Source organism: Elgaria multicarinata, chromosome 7, assembly GCF_023053635.1.
Source record: "Elgaria multicarinata webbii isolate HBS135686 ecotype San Diego chromosome 7, rElgMul1.1.pri, whole genome shotgun sequence".
In the NCBI taxonomy this organism is placed as follows: Eukaryota; Metazoa; Chordata; class Lepidosauria; order Squamata; family Anguidae; genus Elgaria; species Elgaria multicarinata.
In genome coordinates this window covers 84,484,061-84,500,607 of record NC_086177.1, presented here as the reverse complement: position 1 = coordinate 84,500,607, position 16,547 = coordinate 84,484,061, and the positions used below count along the sequence as shown (strand labels likewise).

The following is a 16,547-nucleotide window of genomic DNA, read 5'->3' as shown; positions in this document are numbered from 1 at the left end:
CCCAGCGTGCCACAATGGGAATGAAAATGCCCCCTTCCCCAGCTGATCTGCATGGATTAGCTGCAGAGGGAATCCCTCTTTTCCCAGTTGATCTGCATGAATTAGCTGCAGAAGGAATCCTTCCTTTCCCAGTCGATCTACATGGATTAGCTGACAAGGTGGTGCTGGGAACAATATGTGTGCATGTGTATATGAAAGAGAGAGAGGGAGAGCATATGGAGAGGCAAGGTGTGTGTGAGTGATAGAGTGAATGGGGTGTGTGAGTGATAGAGAGGTGGCCAAAGCCACTCTGGGCACAAGTCACACCCACTGCTGGTATGTGGCCCCTAAGAGGCGTTCTAGATGGTAACATGGCTCTCAGGCCAAAAAAAAAATCTCCACCCATTTTAAGCCATGCGATTAATCAGCCATTACAAGGGGAAAAATATTTAATCCATTAAAAAAACACTTCAGTTTTTTAGTATACAATATGAAAGAGAAATACTATACATTAATATTTACATAGTACTGAAAATGAATCCTCCTTTCATGTGACTTTTCATGAGCTAGAGTTTTCATATTCATTTATATAAGAAATCTTTCATCCACCAACGTTTTGGATGCCAAATTCTTCTGTCCAACTGTATTACGAATGAACCTAAAAATCTGAAAATACAAAACCAGCTTCAAATGTTATGCCATAAATCATACACAATACTACCTGTATAGCATTTGACAGGTTGTATAGCCATAGGACTGGCTGTTATGAGAATGCTTGGTGCTTTTTAATCTCATTTTAGATTACTGCCCTAGATTTGTCAAGTATGATCAAACCAAGTTAAGTGTCTCACATAATAATCAGTGAGCATAATGGGCTGAACACAAAAGTTGGTTGTTTTTGCCATCTTAATAATAACCCTAATGGAAGCAACTTTTCCAAGAGACTGGGCTATAATAATTTATCTCCAGATGCCTTGCATTCCCATCACAGAATGCCCTTCTGAAAAAGGAATAGCAAATTTCATATAATAGAGCTTGCTACTTGGTTGTGTTGACAACTCCAGAGTAGCAAAGAACTTTATAATGACTGTCTAGTTAGTGTTGCAATAGAGATGTGCGGGAGAAAAAGGAACAAACATGTATTTCTATGGATATATTGTTAAATGCCTCTGGAGACCTACAAGAAAGACCATCAAAAGCAAACAAGATATGAACCTACCGGCATTGCATAGTGTCTTTGTCCCAGCAATAGCAGGAGGATGCAAATGGTAGTGGGACCGGAGAATAGTCTCATCACCAGAACAGGAGCAGCAGCAGCAGCCACCCCTGATGTGCTGTGGCAGCAAGTGTTCCCTTTCCTTGGAGGCTACTTGCAGGTATTATTCAAGAGTTTGCCGAAGCTGGAATTGGGTCTATGCCAGTGCCAAATCAACTCTTGTACAAAGGCTGGGACTTAGAATCCTATGAACTGCTGGGTCTAGATCAGGCTACAGGACTTACATTATCCATTTTAAATTTGTCAGATTAGCAAGTGTAGGTCTCCTTGAAAATCCTACACTCCATATGCCAAAGCATCCTAAGACCCAACAGAACTACTGCAGTCATATGTTGCTTGAGCAATACATGTTTTACTTGGAAGTGGGGTCATAATGGATGGTTCTGCGCTAACTGCCTTACAGAGACGTCTATTTGGCTTTTGCAAACTGAATTTATACAAATCAGCTTGCCCCATACTTGAGACAGGTAGTGGAAGGGAAAGATCCTATACATATCCTTTTCTGGGAGAGATAAGCCAGCCTGAAGTCTAGGCCCAATAGTGCATTAACATATCAGACTACGTTAATGTTCTATATCTTTTCACAGGAACACCTAACATATTTTACAATAGTTCCTTTTGCTTTCCTTTCTAGTGTGTTTTGTCTTTCCATTTAAATTGTAAAGCTGTAAGCAGCACCGGTTTTATTTTTAATTCTTGGATAGTGTTAAGCAATTTTAGGAATGAACAACAACAATAATAAAGTTAACTTCCAATAAGGAGTTTTACCTCTTGTTGTAAATATGTAAGAACAGCAGCTAAAACAAAATTTTGTGTAGCCATATCCACAATGGCAAAAAACAGCATGTCAAAGATGAGAAGTATAGCTTCATTGCCATAATAAAGAACATCACTGAAAGAATGACCTTCATCTGCAAGAAAGAAAATAACCTGCTAAGGAAACCTGTATAACAAATGAGAAAGCCAGCTATACTGTATGATACATCAACTTTTATCTTTTGTGACCTTTCCTTATGTCTCCAATGTATTTGTAAATTTGGAATTTCTATTAGAGCATCACAGTGCTTCAAGATTCTTTTCATAATTAAATGCCTATGGAAATGCAGTTTCAAGCAACCAATTCCCATAGCTTTGATGGACTAACTTCTGTATTTCCTTCCATTAAGCCAACCTTGTATTTAACAACTCACATGATCATCTTTGGTGACCAGAACTTCCATACAGGTGAGTGAGCAGGCTAGTAGAGGAGGGATGGATTGCTTTGTCCTTCCTCTAGCAGTCTGCTTGATTTCTGCAGAGGAAGGAAAGTCTCTTCTTCTACAACTAGCATAGAAATGCAACAGGTTGGCAGATGAGAGATGGATCACATCATTCCAACTTCGCCTGTCCCCTTGGTAGAAGGCATTTGTTTTTACTAGCCTGATAAGCTGGTAGCCGGCATTTCCATAATGGTTGCGGTTGTTCCCTTCTTAGCAGGCTTGTAACATGTTTTGCAGGCTAACCCCTTTTGTGGCCTTATTTACAAGACTGTGTTAAGTATAACGACTTCATCCATCAGCTTTACTTCTAGCAGCACAAATATGGAAGCTAAAGATTAATTCTATGCTTGGCAAGCTTCTTTAATTATGCTTGCAAAAGCTCAGGTAGCATTACAGCGGTTAAGATGAAACAGGTTCTAACTGAATAAACACTACAAAGTAGGATACTCCTTCTCCTCTGACCTCTAAGAGCAGCTGAAGTCTTGACATCGTTGAGAGAAAAGGCCTTCGAAAGGTGGTGTACAGTTTCAAGGAACAGCTCTTTAGAATTCTGTAATGGTGATGAAGCTACAGCAGCTTTAAGGGAGCCATTAGCCAGGACAATTTGTGCAGTGAAACGCTGCTTAGCCAGATGCATAATGATATTTCCTATTTAAGATATATCTTACCTTAGCCTACTGTTATGCAATTTATTTGCAGACAGATTTTATTCCTCCTAGGATATCCATCAAGAATTGGAAAATTTCAATTCTACATGGTTTACTATATTTTTTGCATACTTCTGAAGCATTAAAGTGCTCCGTCAAAGAAATGACTGGAGCTCATTCAAGCACAAGCAGTTTGGATTCATCTGCTTGCATAAAATAAAAATCTAAAATCGAGGTTGATCATACCATTATAAAAGATGCTCTTTTCCATTGGTTCCATAAACTCCATTCCAAGGATTCGTTCTAATAACAATTTGTCTTTTACAATGTAATCCATTTCCTTATGAACCTATAAAAGTGGAAAACACAACAACAACCCTAAATAAAACTAAAGAACATTTGCATTATAAAACTAGAACTAAACAGCAAGGGCAAACACTATTTATTTGTGCTCAAAGTGGATAATGTAACAAATTACAAGCTAACCATAACGCTATTGTAACCATTTTAAAAACACAACAAAGAGAGCTGGGAAAAAAATAAAAATGAAAAGAAAACCACACATTTCAGAAGGGAGCAACAAAACAATTAATCAATCAATCAATCACACACGGGTCAGGCAAAAGGCCTGATGAAATAAAAAAGCTTTCAAAAGGCAACGGGAAAGCAACTGTGGGACTGAGGTGGGTCTCCCAGGGCAGGTAGTTCCACATCATGGGCACTACATTGAATACAAATTACATAGAAATTAGAAAGGAAATCACTATAGTGTTGATTGCAGGATAGAATCCGCCCCGCACACTCAGGTCCTCTGGGAAGAATTTACTCCAGCCAACAAAAACAAGGCTGACAACTATTACCCAGAGGATCTTTCTTCTGCCGCTCCCAGTTTGTGGAATGGCTTGCTGGGACAGATTCGTCAATTTAACGGTCTTCCAGAATTTAAGAAAGCCATAAAGACTGATCTCTTCCGGCAGGCCTACCCAGCTTAATTTTAAGATGCCTTTTTTAATGGTGTGCTGTTTTTAATGATGCACTGGTTTAAAATGTTTGAATTAGTTTTATGTATTTTATGTTGTTTTTAATTGTGTTGTACCCTGCCTCGATCCAGAGGGAGAGGCGGGTAACAAATAAATAAATATATTATTATTATACAATACAATGTAGTACCTAGTCTACAGGCTTACCTAAAACAAAGGAAAAAAATCACAGTCCCCCCATATCAAAATAACCATTCAATATTTTAATTAAATGTCAGTCGTAATACATACATGATCTATAAATGACCCTAGAAATTTATTCATGGTATGGTATGCTTTAGTGCTCTGTTCAAATGTAGTTGCAGATGAATTCAAGAGCCGAACAGGACCATGTTTCTGGGAGGAGAAAGAAAAGAGTATGAAACATGCAAACCTGGGGTCTCTCTTGGGTGTGTGAAATAACTGGGAAGTTTCCGATGCCTTCACACTTAGACTCTGAAGGCAGGCAATGAAGTACTTGATTGTCCCCCCCCCTTTTTTTTTAAAAAAAATCACCCTTACGACAATATCATATATAACTGTGTTATATTGTAATGCACTCATATTACCCAAGAATCCACTACACTATGAGGTTCAAAGGAGATGCTTCTATGCAGTAGACAAGATCACAGAACCAGGCAGGTGAAAAGAAAGAAAAAGCCCTATCTTTTATAGTTCAGTTCAGATCTCATTTTTAAATACAGTTCTGAGGATGTGCAAAAAAAATATGTTCTAGATCTTGTGTCTCACCCTTAATTTGAATATCTGGTTTCTGCAATGCATCTTGGGTGCTTTGAGATGAGGCTTTTATCGTGCCATTGCCCTGCATCATTTGTATTTTACAGCGGGTCCAACAACATTTTGTGTCTGGAAGCACCCTGACACAAAATTACACTCTTCGTAACAGGGCCCCAGCTCACAGGGATGCATCCCAGCATACAGTTGTATAACTGTAAACTCCAACCATGTTTCCATGCATACAATGCATTGGCAGGAGAATGAAGATATATTGGCTGCCCAAGGATATACACGAGTGAGAAATGTATCTGTGGAAGATATTATGGGCAAGATCCAATGCTGCCCTTCTGCTTATACAATTGAAGTGCCAGCGTAAGTGACCTCTGGCGCAACACCAATAGCGTAGGCTGGTGTGATGGGTTTTTGCTAATGCTATGTCAATTGTGTAAGTAAAGTGACAACATTGGATACTGCCCTCTCTCTTTCTTTTTTGAACCTTTTTTAAAACACACACACACACACACCACACACCACATTTTAAATATATAGGACAGAAAACAGTCTAACAATAATATACATACCCTTGTTAATGTTTCATGAATTCTGTCATATTGCTGCCTCATCTTACTTGAAATAGAAATCTGAAATGTCTGGCCATCTGTATTTGGTAACAAACCTCTTTGACTACATAGATTTTCCTGAGGAAATGACGCAAAGTACAATTATCGCAATGATGCGCACAAAGAATGAACTCAAGAAATTCTCTGGCACTTTTAAGAATAGTTGTATTTTTACATCTATTTCTGCCCTTTGTGGAGAATCAAGAATACCAAGGTAAAATATTATTTAAATGTTATACAAATGTAAAAACAAGAATGTATTATGGGAGGTGATATTATTGTGATTGCAATTCTTTTGTAGTGAGAGGTGAAAAGGATATCTCTAACTGAAGCCACACTATGATTTTTTAGAGCTGGTTTGGACATAATGAGAAGTCACAGTGGGTAAATTTTACCATGGGACTTCTTGTTGCGGTGTGAGCTGCCATTTTGAAAATTCAAGTTTGTCGGTTTATATTTTAGGATCAAAAAGGGCAAGTTCTGATGGGCGAGTTAACATTCTAGGGACTCTCATTGGCTTAAAAATAGAAGCCAATGGGCTGGAAGACATCAAGTTGGTAGAAGGTCATTGGTCAGAGAGTCCTGACAGAGGGTATACAAAAGGGCAGTCCCTAAACTGTTGAGGGTCAGTGAAAAAAGAAGCCTAGGCAAAAGGAAGAAGAAGAAGGAGGAGGAGGAGGAGGGAAGATTCTGGAATCAGTGAAGGCAGGACTTGGCAGGAGTTGCAACTAACAAGGATAGGAAGACTCTGGAAGCAGTTCTCCAGGAAAGGTTCTGGCCAGATTTACAGTGGAAGGCAGTTAGCCTCAAGAAGTAGGATGACTTTGGAGCAAGCAACTGAGTGAATTCTTTGAGGTATCCTTCTTCTCAATCCCTGACCAGAAAGAAAACTTAAGGGGAAACTGAAGCAGTATGCCAATAAAAGATTGTTTATCTCAAGAAGTTGTAGGTCCATCTTGAGAGACTTTATTCAGCCCTATATTTTTCCAGTCAGTTCCTGATTAGACATAGAACTAGTCCTCTGTGTCATTCTGGGAGAACTAACTTGGGTTGAAGTAGGAAAATGGGTATTTGGCACCTGGGTTTTAATTAAGGAAGTGAATTTGGATTAGGTAATAGCAGCTTCCTTAAAGAAAAGACATCAATTTAAGTAAGGAGTTAGTACACACAGTCTTATATATTATTAAATTTAATTATAAGGTTTCAATAAATATGAAAATATTTTATTTTTAAAATAAATCTCCATGTCTGTTCATCACATGCCTATAACACTATGATAATAGGATTGGTAATGTGCTAAGGGGAATAAGGTTTCATTAAAAATTCAGTGGTGGCAGCAGAAATTGAAAGGATAAAGAATTAAGATAGATTAATTATATATTAATTGACAGTGATGGAATATAAGTGCCTTAAGCTTGGCAAGATGAATGAATGCATAGGCATTTTGCACTAGAAACGCTGATTGATTACAGTTACAGAAAGAACAAGTAGGAAAAAAAAATACAGGTTTAAAGAAATTAAGGTCAAGATCCAAAGAACCGATTAGGTCTGTGAGCAAACATCAGCTGTGTACATAGGTTGAGTCCTGTTTCAGAAAAGTTATATTTTGTCTACATGGGCACTTAGGTGACCCATAGGTTTTTTTCTTTAGGTTTTTCTGCAGAGGTAGCCATGTTAGTCTATTGCAGCAAAAAATGAAAAGAGTCAGCCTCAAGAACCTGAGTAAAAAGATATCAGACTTGGCGGTTAATTGCTATGATAATGGTTAAATGGCTACTAGCCCTGATGGTTGTGTGCTATCTCCAATATTCAAGGCAATAAGCCTGTGTGCACCAGCTGCTGGGGAACATGGGTTAGAGGGTGCTGTTGCGCCATGTCGTGCTTGTTCATCCCTGGCCGATGGCTGGTTGGCCACTGTGTGAACAGAGTGCTGGACTAGACGGACCCTTGGTCTGATCCAGGTATGGCTCTTCTTATGTTCATTGGCATATATGGGTATTGTACTGTTTTTAACAATTAATTTTGTTTTTATGTTGTTACACTGTTGCTGATAAAACATAGGGGTCAACTGTGTGAAAAAATGTAAAAAAATTCACTGAGCTAGGACATAAACCACTTGGTGAACCTATGCAGTTAAATACATGGTACATTTTTCTTCAGAGCTGCGCTGTTTATATATCACCAATGAATTGCAATATAAACAACTGTCAAAAAAGGTATAATAAATTTATAGGAGAATATTAAAATATACTATGGTACAAAAACATTTCCCCCCATGTATATCATATTAAGCTTGCATATTTATTGCAACTTTCCTTCTTACTTGAAATTTGTTAGTGATAGGAGACCAAAATAAAAATCATACTGTTGTTATTATTAACAACAACAACAATTAAGGAGGGCATGAAGATCTTGCTGTAGAGTATAGCAGAAGTATAACACCTCCTATGCACCAACTCCCACTTATGCCCTTAATAAGAAGTCCTCCTCATTTCTAGTTCTTTTACATACCGCTTCCCTCTTTAGGTTCATATTCATCTCTTCCATATTGGTATCTGAATGGCCATGCACAGATCGTCCATGAATATAATACCCAAAGCATTTGTGTGACAACAGAAAGACTGAAATCTACAAAGCGAGGAAAAGAAAATTCAGCATCTTAACACATCATCATCATCATCATCTTATTTGTTATCCGCCTCTCCCTCCGGATCGAGGTGGGGTACAACATAAATGCAAATGCCATAAAAAGCACAATTTTGGGCCACTAATGTAATTTGCAATTGTAGTACCATCACCATGCTGCAGCTAGTACACAACAATACACTTTGAAAAGGGGGAATATTTTTATTGTTAAGGCATGTATGAAACAGTGTGCATGGGTGCATTTGCGAGAATGTGGGTACATTTGAGTGTGCAATTCCCCTCTCACACGACTGCAGGGGTAAGAGGGTAGGGTTGTGGCTTGAATTTAGTTACAGTTGCAGTAAGGCAGAATAATGAAAACCCAGGTTTTGGGTTCAGCTGTCATTACACAGGATATTAAAAACTGTAAGAAATATACTAACAGGTTTATATTCTTTCTAGGTACTTTCTGGATTCAGGAAACTAGGCTATTGTATTCCCAGGATTGACAACATTCCCACAATACTGTTGGAAGCTCTCCAAGTCTAATAAACTATGGATTGGATATCCTTATCCAGAGTACTGGTCACAGAAACGGGCAAGAAATCAAACCCTGTTGCGGTTTTGGTAAAGAAATTAGAAGGGATCAAGAACAGGACATATGGTTAGCATTTACTAGACAATACTAACTGGTAAGTAAAGCTAACTATATCCATGCCACATTTTAAAGTATTAATACCCTTAGTGAAGAAAGCTACCAATTAGAATACTTACATTGCTCATACAGCACAAATCAACGAACTGCCTTATCTTATCTTCTACAAATCTTTCATAGAAGACCGAAAAGTACACCATCTGTAACAGATCAATTTAACAATGAGTTCATGAAATCTGCTTTAAAATTAGCTCACCTAAAATAGAGAAATGAAAAGCACAAGCCACCGACTGTGTGTAGTACCACTGGTTTGTAAAGTCTCAGACACTGGCTCAGTTTAGACAACACATTTCTCAACAGTGGTTTTAGAACTCCACAGTGGAGTTTTTACACACCTGTTGAGAAATGTGTTATCTGGAGGGGAAACTCCACACCACGGTGGAGTTAGTTTTAGAAAACACTCCATGCTGAATATCCATGCTATTGCAGAGGAGAGTTTCTGCACAAATGTTGTGTGTTGGGCTCCATGGAGTTCTCTGTTGCATTGCGTTGACTTTTCCCACTGGCTACAGAGTTCTCTAGCAAGAGTGGCAAAAGGAGGGAGCACTGTTCTAGGAGACCCACCAGGTTGGTTTTTTTGCAGTAATGGCTGATGGGATACCATCAGGAGGACGAGGAGAGAGGGTGGAGGAACTGTCAATCAAACGTTGCATTGCCTTTTACTCAATTCCACAGGTGCCCACAGTCACACAACGGTGGAGTTAGATCACGTTGTGTGGTAAGTACCCCCTACAAACTCAACCGTTGAGTGGAGTTTCCCCACTGCATAGAGAAACACGTTGTCTGAACTGAGCCACTCTGTCTCTCCCCCACACCTTCCCCCAAGAACGTGGGGGCAATTCCAAAGAGAGGTAAGAACCGGGATGTAATGTGTGTAAAATCCCCAATAATTTCAATGTGGAATGATGGGTGAAGTGTATTCTATCTTCTCCTTCTGCCATCACCTCAGGTTGTTGACCAATGAACTAGAAGTGACCTAGCAATTCCCTTTTTTCAGATTGTATTTGCTTTGCTTATCCTTTGCTTATCCTCTCTCTGGACTAAAAAGAAAGAAAGACAGTATTTGATGCATACGGTGAGCATGCAAATCCACCTTGGAGAGGTTCCATTTGATTAGAACAGATCAGTATGATAACTTTTGAGAACTCCTGTAGTAGTAATTGATGTGTTTTATCAGACTTGCACAACATACTGATTTATAAACAATAAAATCATTTGAAAGACAGTTAAAAATACATTAACCCAAAGCTTTACCTGTATTATGGCAATGACTAGCCAAAGTGCAGCAGACACACCATATCTCAGAATTCGACTCCAGGGAGCTATGTAACTTTCAGGGCTTCTAGTAAGACTGGAAGAAGAATCCATTAAGGCCAGATTTGAAAACCCCACAACCTGAAAAGATAATTTTAAAAACAATTGTACAAAATTCATTAGTGTGGCATTACCCCACAATTGAGTATCTTGTATATGTCTAGTTTGTATGTCTGAAAAGTATGGAATGTTAGAACTAAGTGGGTGTGGTTTATGATGTAATAGGTGGTGGTGGGGAAAGGAGTATATAAGGAGAGTGTTGGGAGTTTTTGAGTGGGTATGAGTCTGTGAGTTTGAATGTGTGTGAGGAGAGTAAGAAGTGTTTGGATTCTACGGACTTAGGATCAGTGTGAAGAGAGTGAGGCGGTTGGTGTGTGGAGAGTTTAGACCAGGCAGGATTGAAAGTATTATATTTTTATTTAAAGCTTTTAAATAACAATAAACTTATTATTATTTTGTTAGCTACCAAATACCATGTGTCAGCTTGGCATTATTTACCTGCCTTACAGTCATTAAACACCCACACCAGAGTATTCCCACAGTATATTTTGAGAGATCCTATATTAAACCTGTCTCCCTCATAGCTAGGGGAAAGGATTTATTTAACCCTCCCTCAGGTTTTCAGGTGGTGGTGCTTGGCCTGAGAAGGATTTATGCGGCAGGCCTAGTGTAAAGGGTCTGTTACGTCGCAATCACCTCCAGCAGCTTTGGTGTATTTCTCAAGAGCTCAAAACAGGAGCTAATACTTTGTCAATCTCCAATTTTATTCAAATAAAAATAATTTATAGCCCTTACTGTGATATAGAAAGACTTACACTTATGATGCAGATGTACCTAGTTATGCTAGTCAGCCTTCCTCAACCTGGGGCGCTCCAGATGTGTTGGACTGCATCTCCCTGGGACATTCTGGGAGTTGTAGTCCAACACATCTGGAGCGCCCCAGGTTGAGGAAGGCTGTGCTAGATGAATCAGAAGAGAATTTGTAAAACTCAAAACACAAGGAATTAATGAACTTTGCTATCATTTTCTTTCAGTCCCTCTTCAAAACCAGCTGAACTATTTTTAGTTGATTTAGCACAAAATAACCCCAACGCGGCATAATTTTAGCCTTGGAACGTAAATATTTGACAATTCAGATGAATAAACGCTGATTGTAATCCTGCTTTGTGATGTCAAGCTAAGCAACTTGTTTCACTTCCTGGTGCACAGATATCACTCGGCAGCCAAAATTTAAAGCTGCAAAGGGATTGATGGCAATTCCAATCCAAAGTGAAAGCAGCACAAGTAACAGCAATGCATATTACAAACAAATAGTGTTAACACAGAATTTTGTCTTGCTTATTAATGATAAATGCATGAGATAATTGGTCCTCACCTGTGTCTCAGAATGTGTTAAAAGGTAAAAAGCATCAGCTAACCATTTTATTCAGCTGGAACACACACATACACACACTTTTCCACGGATTTAATGCTAAATAGATTAAAAAGGCTATTTGCCTTTAATATGCAACTGTGATAACTGATGAGAGTTTTAAATTTAATTAATATAAATGCAGCAGCATACCATTCGGCCACACTCTCTCATCAGCTCACCTAACTAAATCCTGGAATGCTACCTACATACTAAGTTTGGAAACTATAATTAGCAAACAGCCAGTCATGAAATGTGAAAATCACCTCTAAAAAGAAGAGAACAGCAAGCACTTGAAAGAGGGGATTTATTATTCTGATGGTCTGAATTTCATTCCACTCATTTGCTATGAAATATGTTCTCCATATGCTGACTGGTGCGGAAATACTTCTTACGCCATTTTCTCCTATGGAAAAGAAACTTCAGATTGAAAAGGTCTTAAACTTTAGCACCAATGATGAAAGCACAGGAGCATCACAAATTATTAGTGGAGGCACATGTCCTGTAAAAACTTTCTTTTAACTGACTACAGCTGGGAGATGGGAATTCCTCATTTTTTGAGGCTACTTCACATATTCCAATAGAAGCAGGTTCATGTTAAAGATCTGGTACACACACATTCCTTATCCTCCTTACCCCAGCCTTCCACACTGGTTGCCTTCAGATATTTTGGACCACAATTCCTAACAATGACCATGCTAGCTGGGGAGGATAGGAGCTGTAATCTATAACATCTGGAGAGTACCTGGCTGGGGAAGGTGTTTGAGCTGAGACCAATCAAGTCTTACTACAGCAGGTTTCTATCATGCATGTGGCTCTCCAGATACACTGGCCTACAACTCCCATCAGCCCTAGCCAGCATAGGCAATGGTAAGGGATTATGGGAGTTGGAGGCTAAAACATCTGGAGGCCACAAGTTGGTCAGGTACATACTACAAGCACAGATTAACCAAAGCAATACTCTCTCTCTCTCTCTCGTTCCAATGATTTGAATGGAAGAATTATGGTACGGATGGGGCCTGTGCAGTCCTCCAGCTCCCATCATCCCTTACTGTTAGCTATGCTGGCTAAGGCTGATGGAAGTTGCAGCCCAACAACAACTGGAGAGCCTCTGTTCCCCACTCCTGACTTGAGGACAAGATTAGCATTCAACCCGCTGAAACAATGAAACTGAAGAGGTGCTTAACCTTGGCTGTATTGTGACCTAAGACTTCAAAGCATACCAATATCTGTTGTAATACAGTTAAGGAGCAAAACCTGCTACCTGCAATATTTATGGATAGGGATTCTTGTAGGTATACACACAACTTCTTTTACTTCTTTAAACAGGAATGATCGCCTCTCCCTTGCGTCTAGATTGTGACTAGTTGGCCAAATCCACTGCTAAAGATCTTAGTTGGTTTGTTTTAAAAACTACTGTAAGCGCTCAAGTTACAAGGTGGGGTGAAAATTCTATTTTTTTAATTTAAATTTTTATTCTGCTTTTTGGACAAATGTCTTCCAAAGCAGATCACATCAATACAAATAGAGAGAAAGGCAGTTTGTAAGCCTGATGGCAGGAGCTAAGAAGACAAATCACAAGGGAAGAGGAAAAGAAGAAAGATCAGTTTAATGAGGCCAGAACAAAGGGCTAAGTTGGAAAGAGGTATCTGGCTGATCTTCCCTTGCTGGTGGTCTTGCTTGGATAGGTGCTGTAACTGACACAGCAGCCCTTGTCCCTTTGACCAATTGCAGAGGCCAGGGCGGTGCTTCCCACCACTTTTGCAGTCCCAGGGCAACTGGCAGTTAGAACAGTGGGTTTTTTTAATGGCAGCAAGTGGGGGAAGCAAGCTGCCTGCAACTGCTCCCACTCTGGTTGATGGGCAGAGGCCAGGCTGGTCTTCCCCTTGCCATGGTATTCTTCCTGGGAGGCAAGAAGTGAAATCTCCCCTGCCCAATAGCAGAGGGCAGAGTGTGTCTCCCTTCAGCTCTGCAGCCCCAGCACGATTATGAGTGAATGAATGAAGTTCCAGTAGTCAATCACCAATACAGTTCACTAATGGTATTTCCACCCACTGAGGGAAACATAAAAAGAGAGAAATACTGTAACGAACATCCTTTTCTTACAAACGGCATGTAATAAAGTTAAGCACCCCTTTGAAAAGACACATATCATAATTCAATTGCTCTGGTTATACACAAAAGCTGCTTTTCAAATACCTTCAACTGCTTTAAGTACTTTTCCTTTAGGACGTTCCCAGTCAATGAAAAAGATATCTACTGTAAGTTGGGAAACAAGCAGATGCAGAAATTGCAGGGCCTAAGGAAATCATTTAATGGTACAAAATAAACTTACATTAGCATTTAGGAAGACAACGAATTAAAAATACACAGTCACCATTCAGAATTACACATAGATAAGCATTTATAGTACAATCGCAGAGTTGGGTGTAGAAATGGAAGAAACAACGACAACAACCCAATTTCTCTCCAGTATCCATAAACTGTGTGTGTGTGTATCTGTGTGTGGTACGTGAATGCTTTTTCCAGTGCTGAATAAATATTCCTTTGATGAGGACAGTGAAAGGCATATGGATGAGGCACCTGACTCAGCTAGCACTAGGAAGGGCTGTCCTTCCAGCACTGGCAGAGTCCTTTTCTCCATGATTCTCTCAAAATAGGTGATGGGCCAATGACATCAGTGAGCAAGGCCAAGCCCACTGATGCTATCTAGCCAGCGGAGGGCCTGATGTAGGGCAATTCTGCACCCCTGGTGTAATAAATGCTCACCCTTTTCAATCATTTGTTCTGCACCCCTAGCCTTATGAATGCTCACGTTTTTCAATCTAGCACTGATAAACTGTAACATGTTTTACACCTGGAAAACAAACACAGCCACAGTATCGGAAGGGTAACGTGCTTACCTTCAGAACAAAAGCGCACCCAACATAAGACACAAAATAGTCTTCTTGACTTGGCAGGGGTAAGAGAACAGAGACAAATTGTTGTGCCTGTGGAGGGAAGGACCTTCATTATCGGAAAGAGGCTGTAACTACATGCACGTTTAATCATATTACACCAGCTTCCACATCTGGTTATAAAATAGTGACTGCTTTTGCAGAAGAGTTACCAAGCTTGAGGAAAATTAGGATCTGAAGCATTTTAACAAGTCCTATTTACTACTGCAAGCACATTTGAAGTGAGAGGAAGAGGTGAATGGAAGGTATAAGGACAAACACACAGAATATTTTACAGGTACAACTTGCCTCAATGGTCTGGTGAGAAAAGCCCAAAGGGAAAATAAACATGTAAATGTTTAGAAGTCATATATATTTAAAATTGTTTATTCATCTTACTCCACACACCCCAAAAACACAATACTTACTTTGAAGAATATAAGCCAATAAATCCCTGTTCCCACTGTGATGATGAAGAAAACATTTGCAAGGTCTCCAGCGTAGAATAGCAAGAACTTCAAAACTGTCTAAAATGTCAGAATATATATTTATTAGACACAATGGGGGACAAATTATTTCATCAGAGAGAGAGAGAGAGAGAGATGCTACTTTCAGACAGCACTGCCACAGAGACTTCACAGCTGAGTTTCAGAAAATGCAGCAGGACTGTTGGTGTTAGAGACACCAATTTGGAACTGTATTTAAATAACAGTTCTGCCCACTTTCTTATTGTTGCTTTTATGCAAGTAACCAACACAGTGCATGGATGACAGTGCTACTCTTGCCACACGGTTTCATCACCTTCAATGATCCTCCAGACAACTGAGCCTGCATCGTGAACTTGCAGGGATAGGGCAGAGGCATTGCTTCAAAGAAGGTGTTGAAATGCATTCTTATATAATAGATCTGGGGTCCTCAACCTTTCTGGGTCAATGGCCACGTCTGGAATGTTGAATTTTTTTATGGGTGCTCTCACAAAATGTTTGCCTTGGGGGGCTCCTGGCATCTCTAGGTAGGGCTGGGAAATACTCCTGTCTGAAATCCTGAGGAGCCATTGCTAGTCAGTGTAGACAACACTGAGTTAGTTGAACTAACTCCTATGTTCCTTGATTTATTCCCCAGTCCTCAGTCTCTGCTTCCTTAGACTGATTATCTGCAACTCTGGCTCCATTCACCTCTACTTCTCCTTCATACTGTTTATTATGAACATGGACCATCTTCTGGTCCATAATTTTGGCCATTGTTGGCAACACCTGGGCTCGTTCCTTGTTTCACCAAAATCTTCCATATTGTATAGTTGCCCATGATCCTATAAACATTCATAGGGGTTCACACCTGACAGTCTCTCAGTTAACCCCACATACCAGCCACACACACCCAGTGTCTCCCTAGATCTGAAAAGTCAAGTAGCCACCTCTTCACTCCAGTTAATGAGATTGCTTCATCCATAATCTACTCTTAATGCTTCCCCCAACAGCATAGATGAAGGACATGAAAGGAGTCCTACAATGGAAAGCACATCACCTGTGTACATCAGTCATTAGCACACTAGGTGGTCTTAGGCAAGCCACTATGCAATTAGTCTTTGCCCTCTCTCCCACTATATGGAGATAATAGTACTGGCCCAATTTTCAAAGTTGCTATAAAGACTATCGAGATGAAATATGTTTGTAAAATGCTTTGAATATCCCCAGAGTAGTACATAAATTTAAATATCAGTGGCACTTCAGAGGCATAACTCATGTGTTCTATGATTTCATTACAACATCATACTTTTATATACTGCAATGGCATGGCTTGTTATGTCAGCGTGATGCTGCTGACACCAATGTACATGTGACAATATCCTAAGGCTACAATCCTAGCACACATATGCCAGCAAATCCCATAGAACTCAGTGGGGTTTACTTTTGAGAAAACATGATCAGGATCGACCAATTTGACTAAAGTACTATGGCACTGAGCCTTAGTGGGGCAAACCTTATATTACAGAAAATGAGAAGGCGCA

At 39.6% G+C, this 16,547-nt stretch overlaps 1 protein-coding gene across 6 annotated transcripts in view; it reads right to left on the bottom strand.

Annotated features, from left to right (window-relative positions):
* Positions 1–423: 423 nt before the first annotated feature.
* The window catches only part of TMEM67 (transmembrane protein 67), a 33,623-nt gene continuing 17,499 nt past the window's right edge, over positions 424–16,547 (bottom strand). For all 6 annotated transcript variants that reach the window (XM_063130935.1, XM_063130936.1, XM_063130937.1 and 3 more), the window contains 12 exons: positions 14,968–15,066; positions 14,507–14,593; positions 13,803–13,902; positions 11,870–12,009; positions 10,133–10,273; positions 8,938–9,018; positions 8,050–8,166; positions 5,500–5,616; positions 4,433–4,537; positions 3,408–3,510; positions 2,024–2,166; positions 424–645 (listed from right to left, as the gene is read on the bottom strand). In XM_063130935.1, coding sequence (XP_062987005.1) covers positions 565–645; positions 2,024–2,166; positions 3,408–3,510; positions 4,433–4,537; positions 5,500–5,616; positions 8,050–8,166; positions 8,938–9,018; positions 10,133–10,273; positions 11,870–12,009; positions 13,803–13,902; positions 14,507–14,593; positions 14,968–15,066 — 1,314 coding nt within the window. In that variant the 3' untranslated portion in view covers positions 424–564. The remainder of the gene's footprint in view (positions 646–2,023; positions 2,167–3,407; positions 3,511–4,432; positions 4,538–5,499; positions 5,617–8,049; positions 8,167–8,937; positions 9,019–10,132; positions 10,274–11,869; positions 12,010–13,802; positions 13,903–14,506; positions 14,594–14,967; positions 15,067–16,547) is intronic.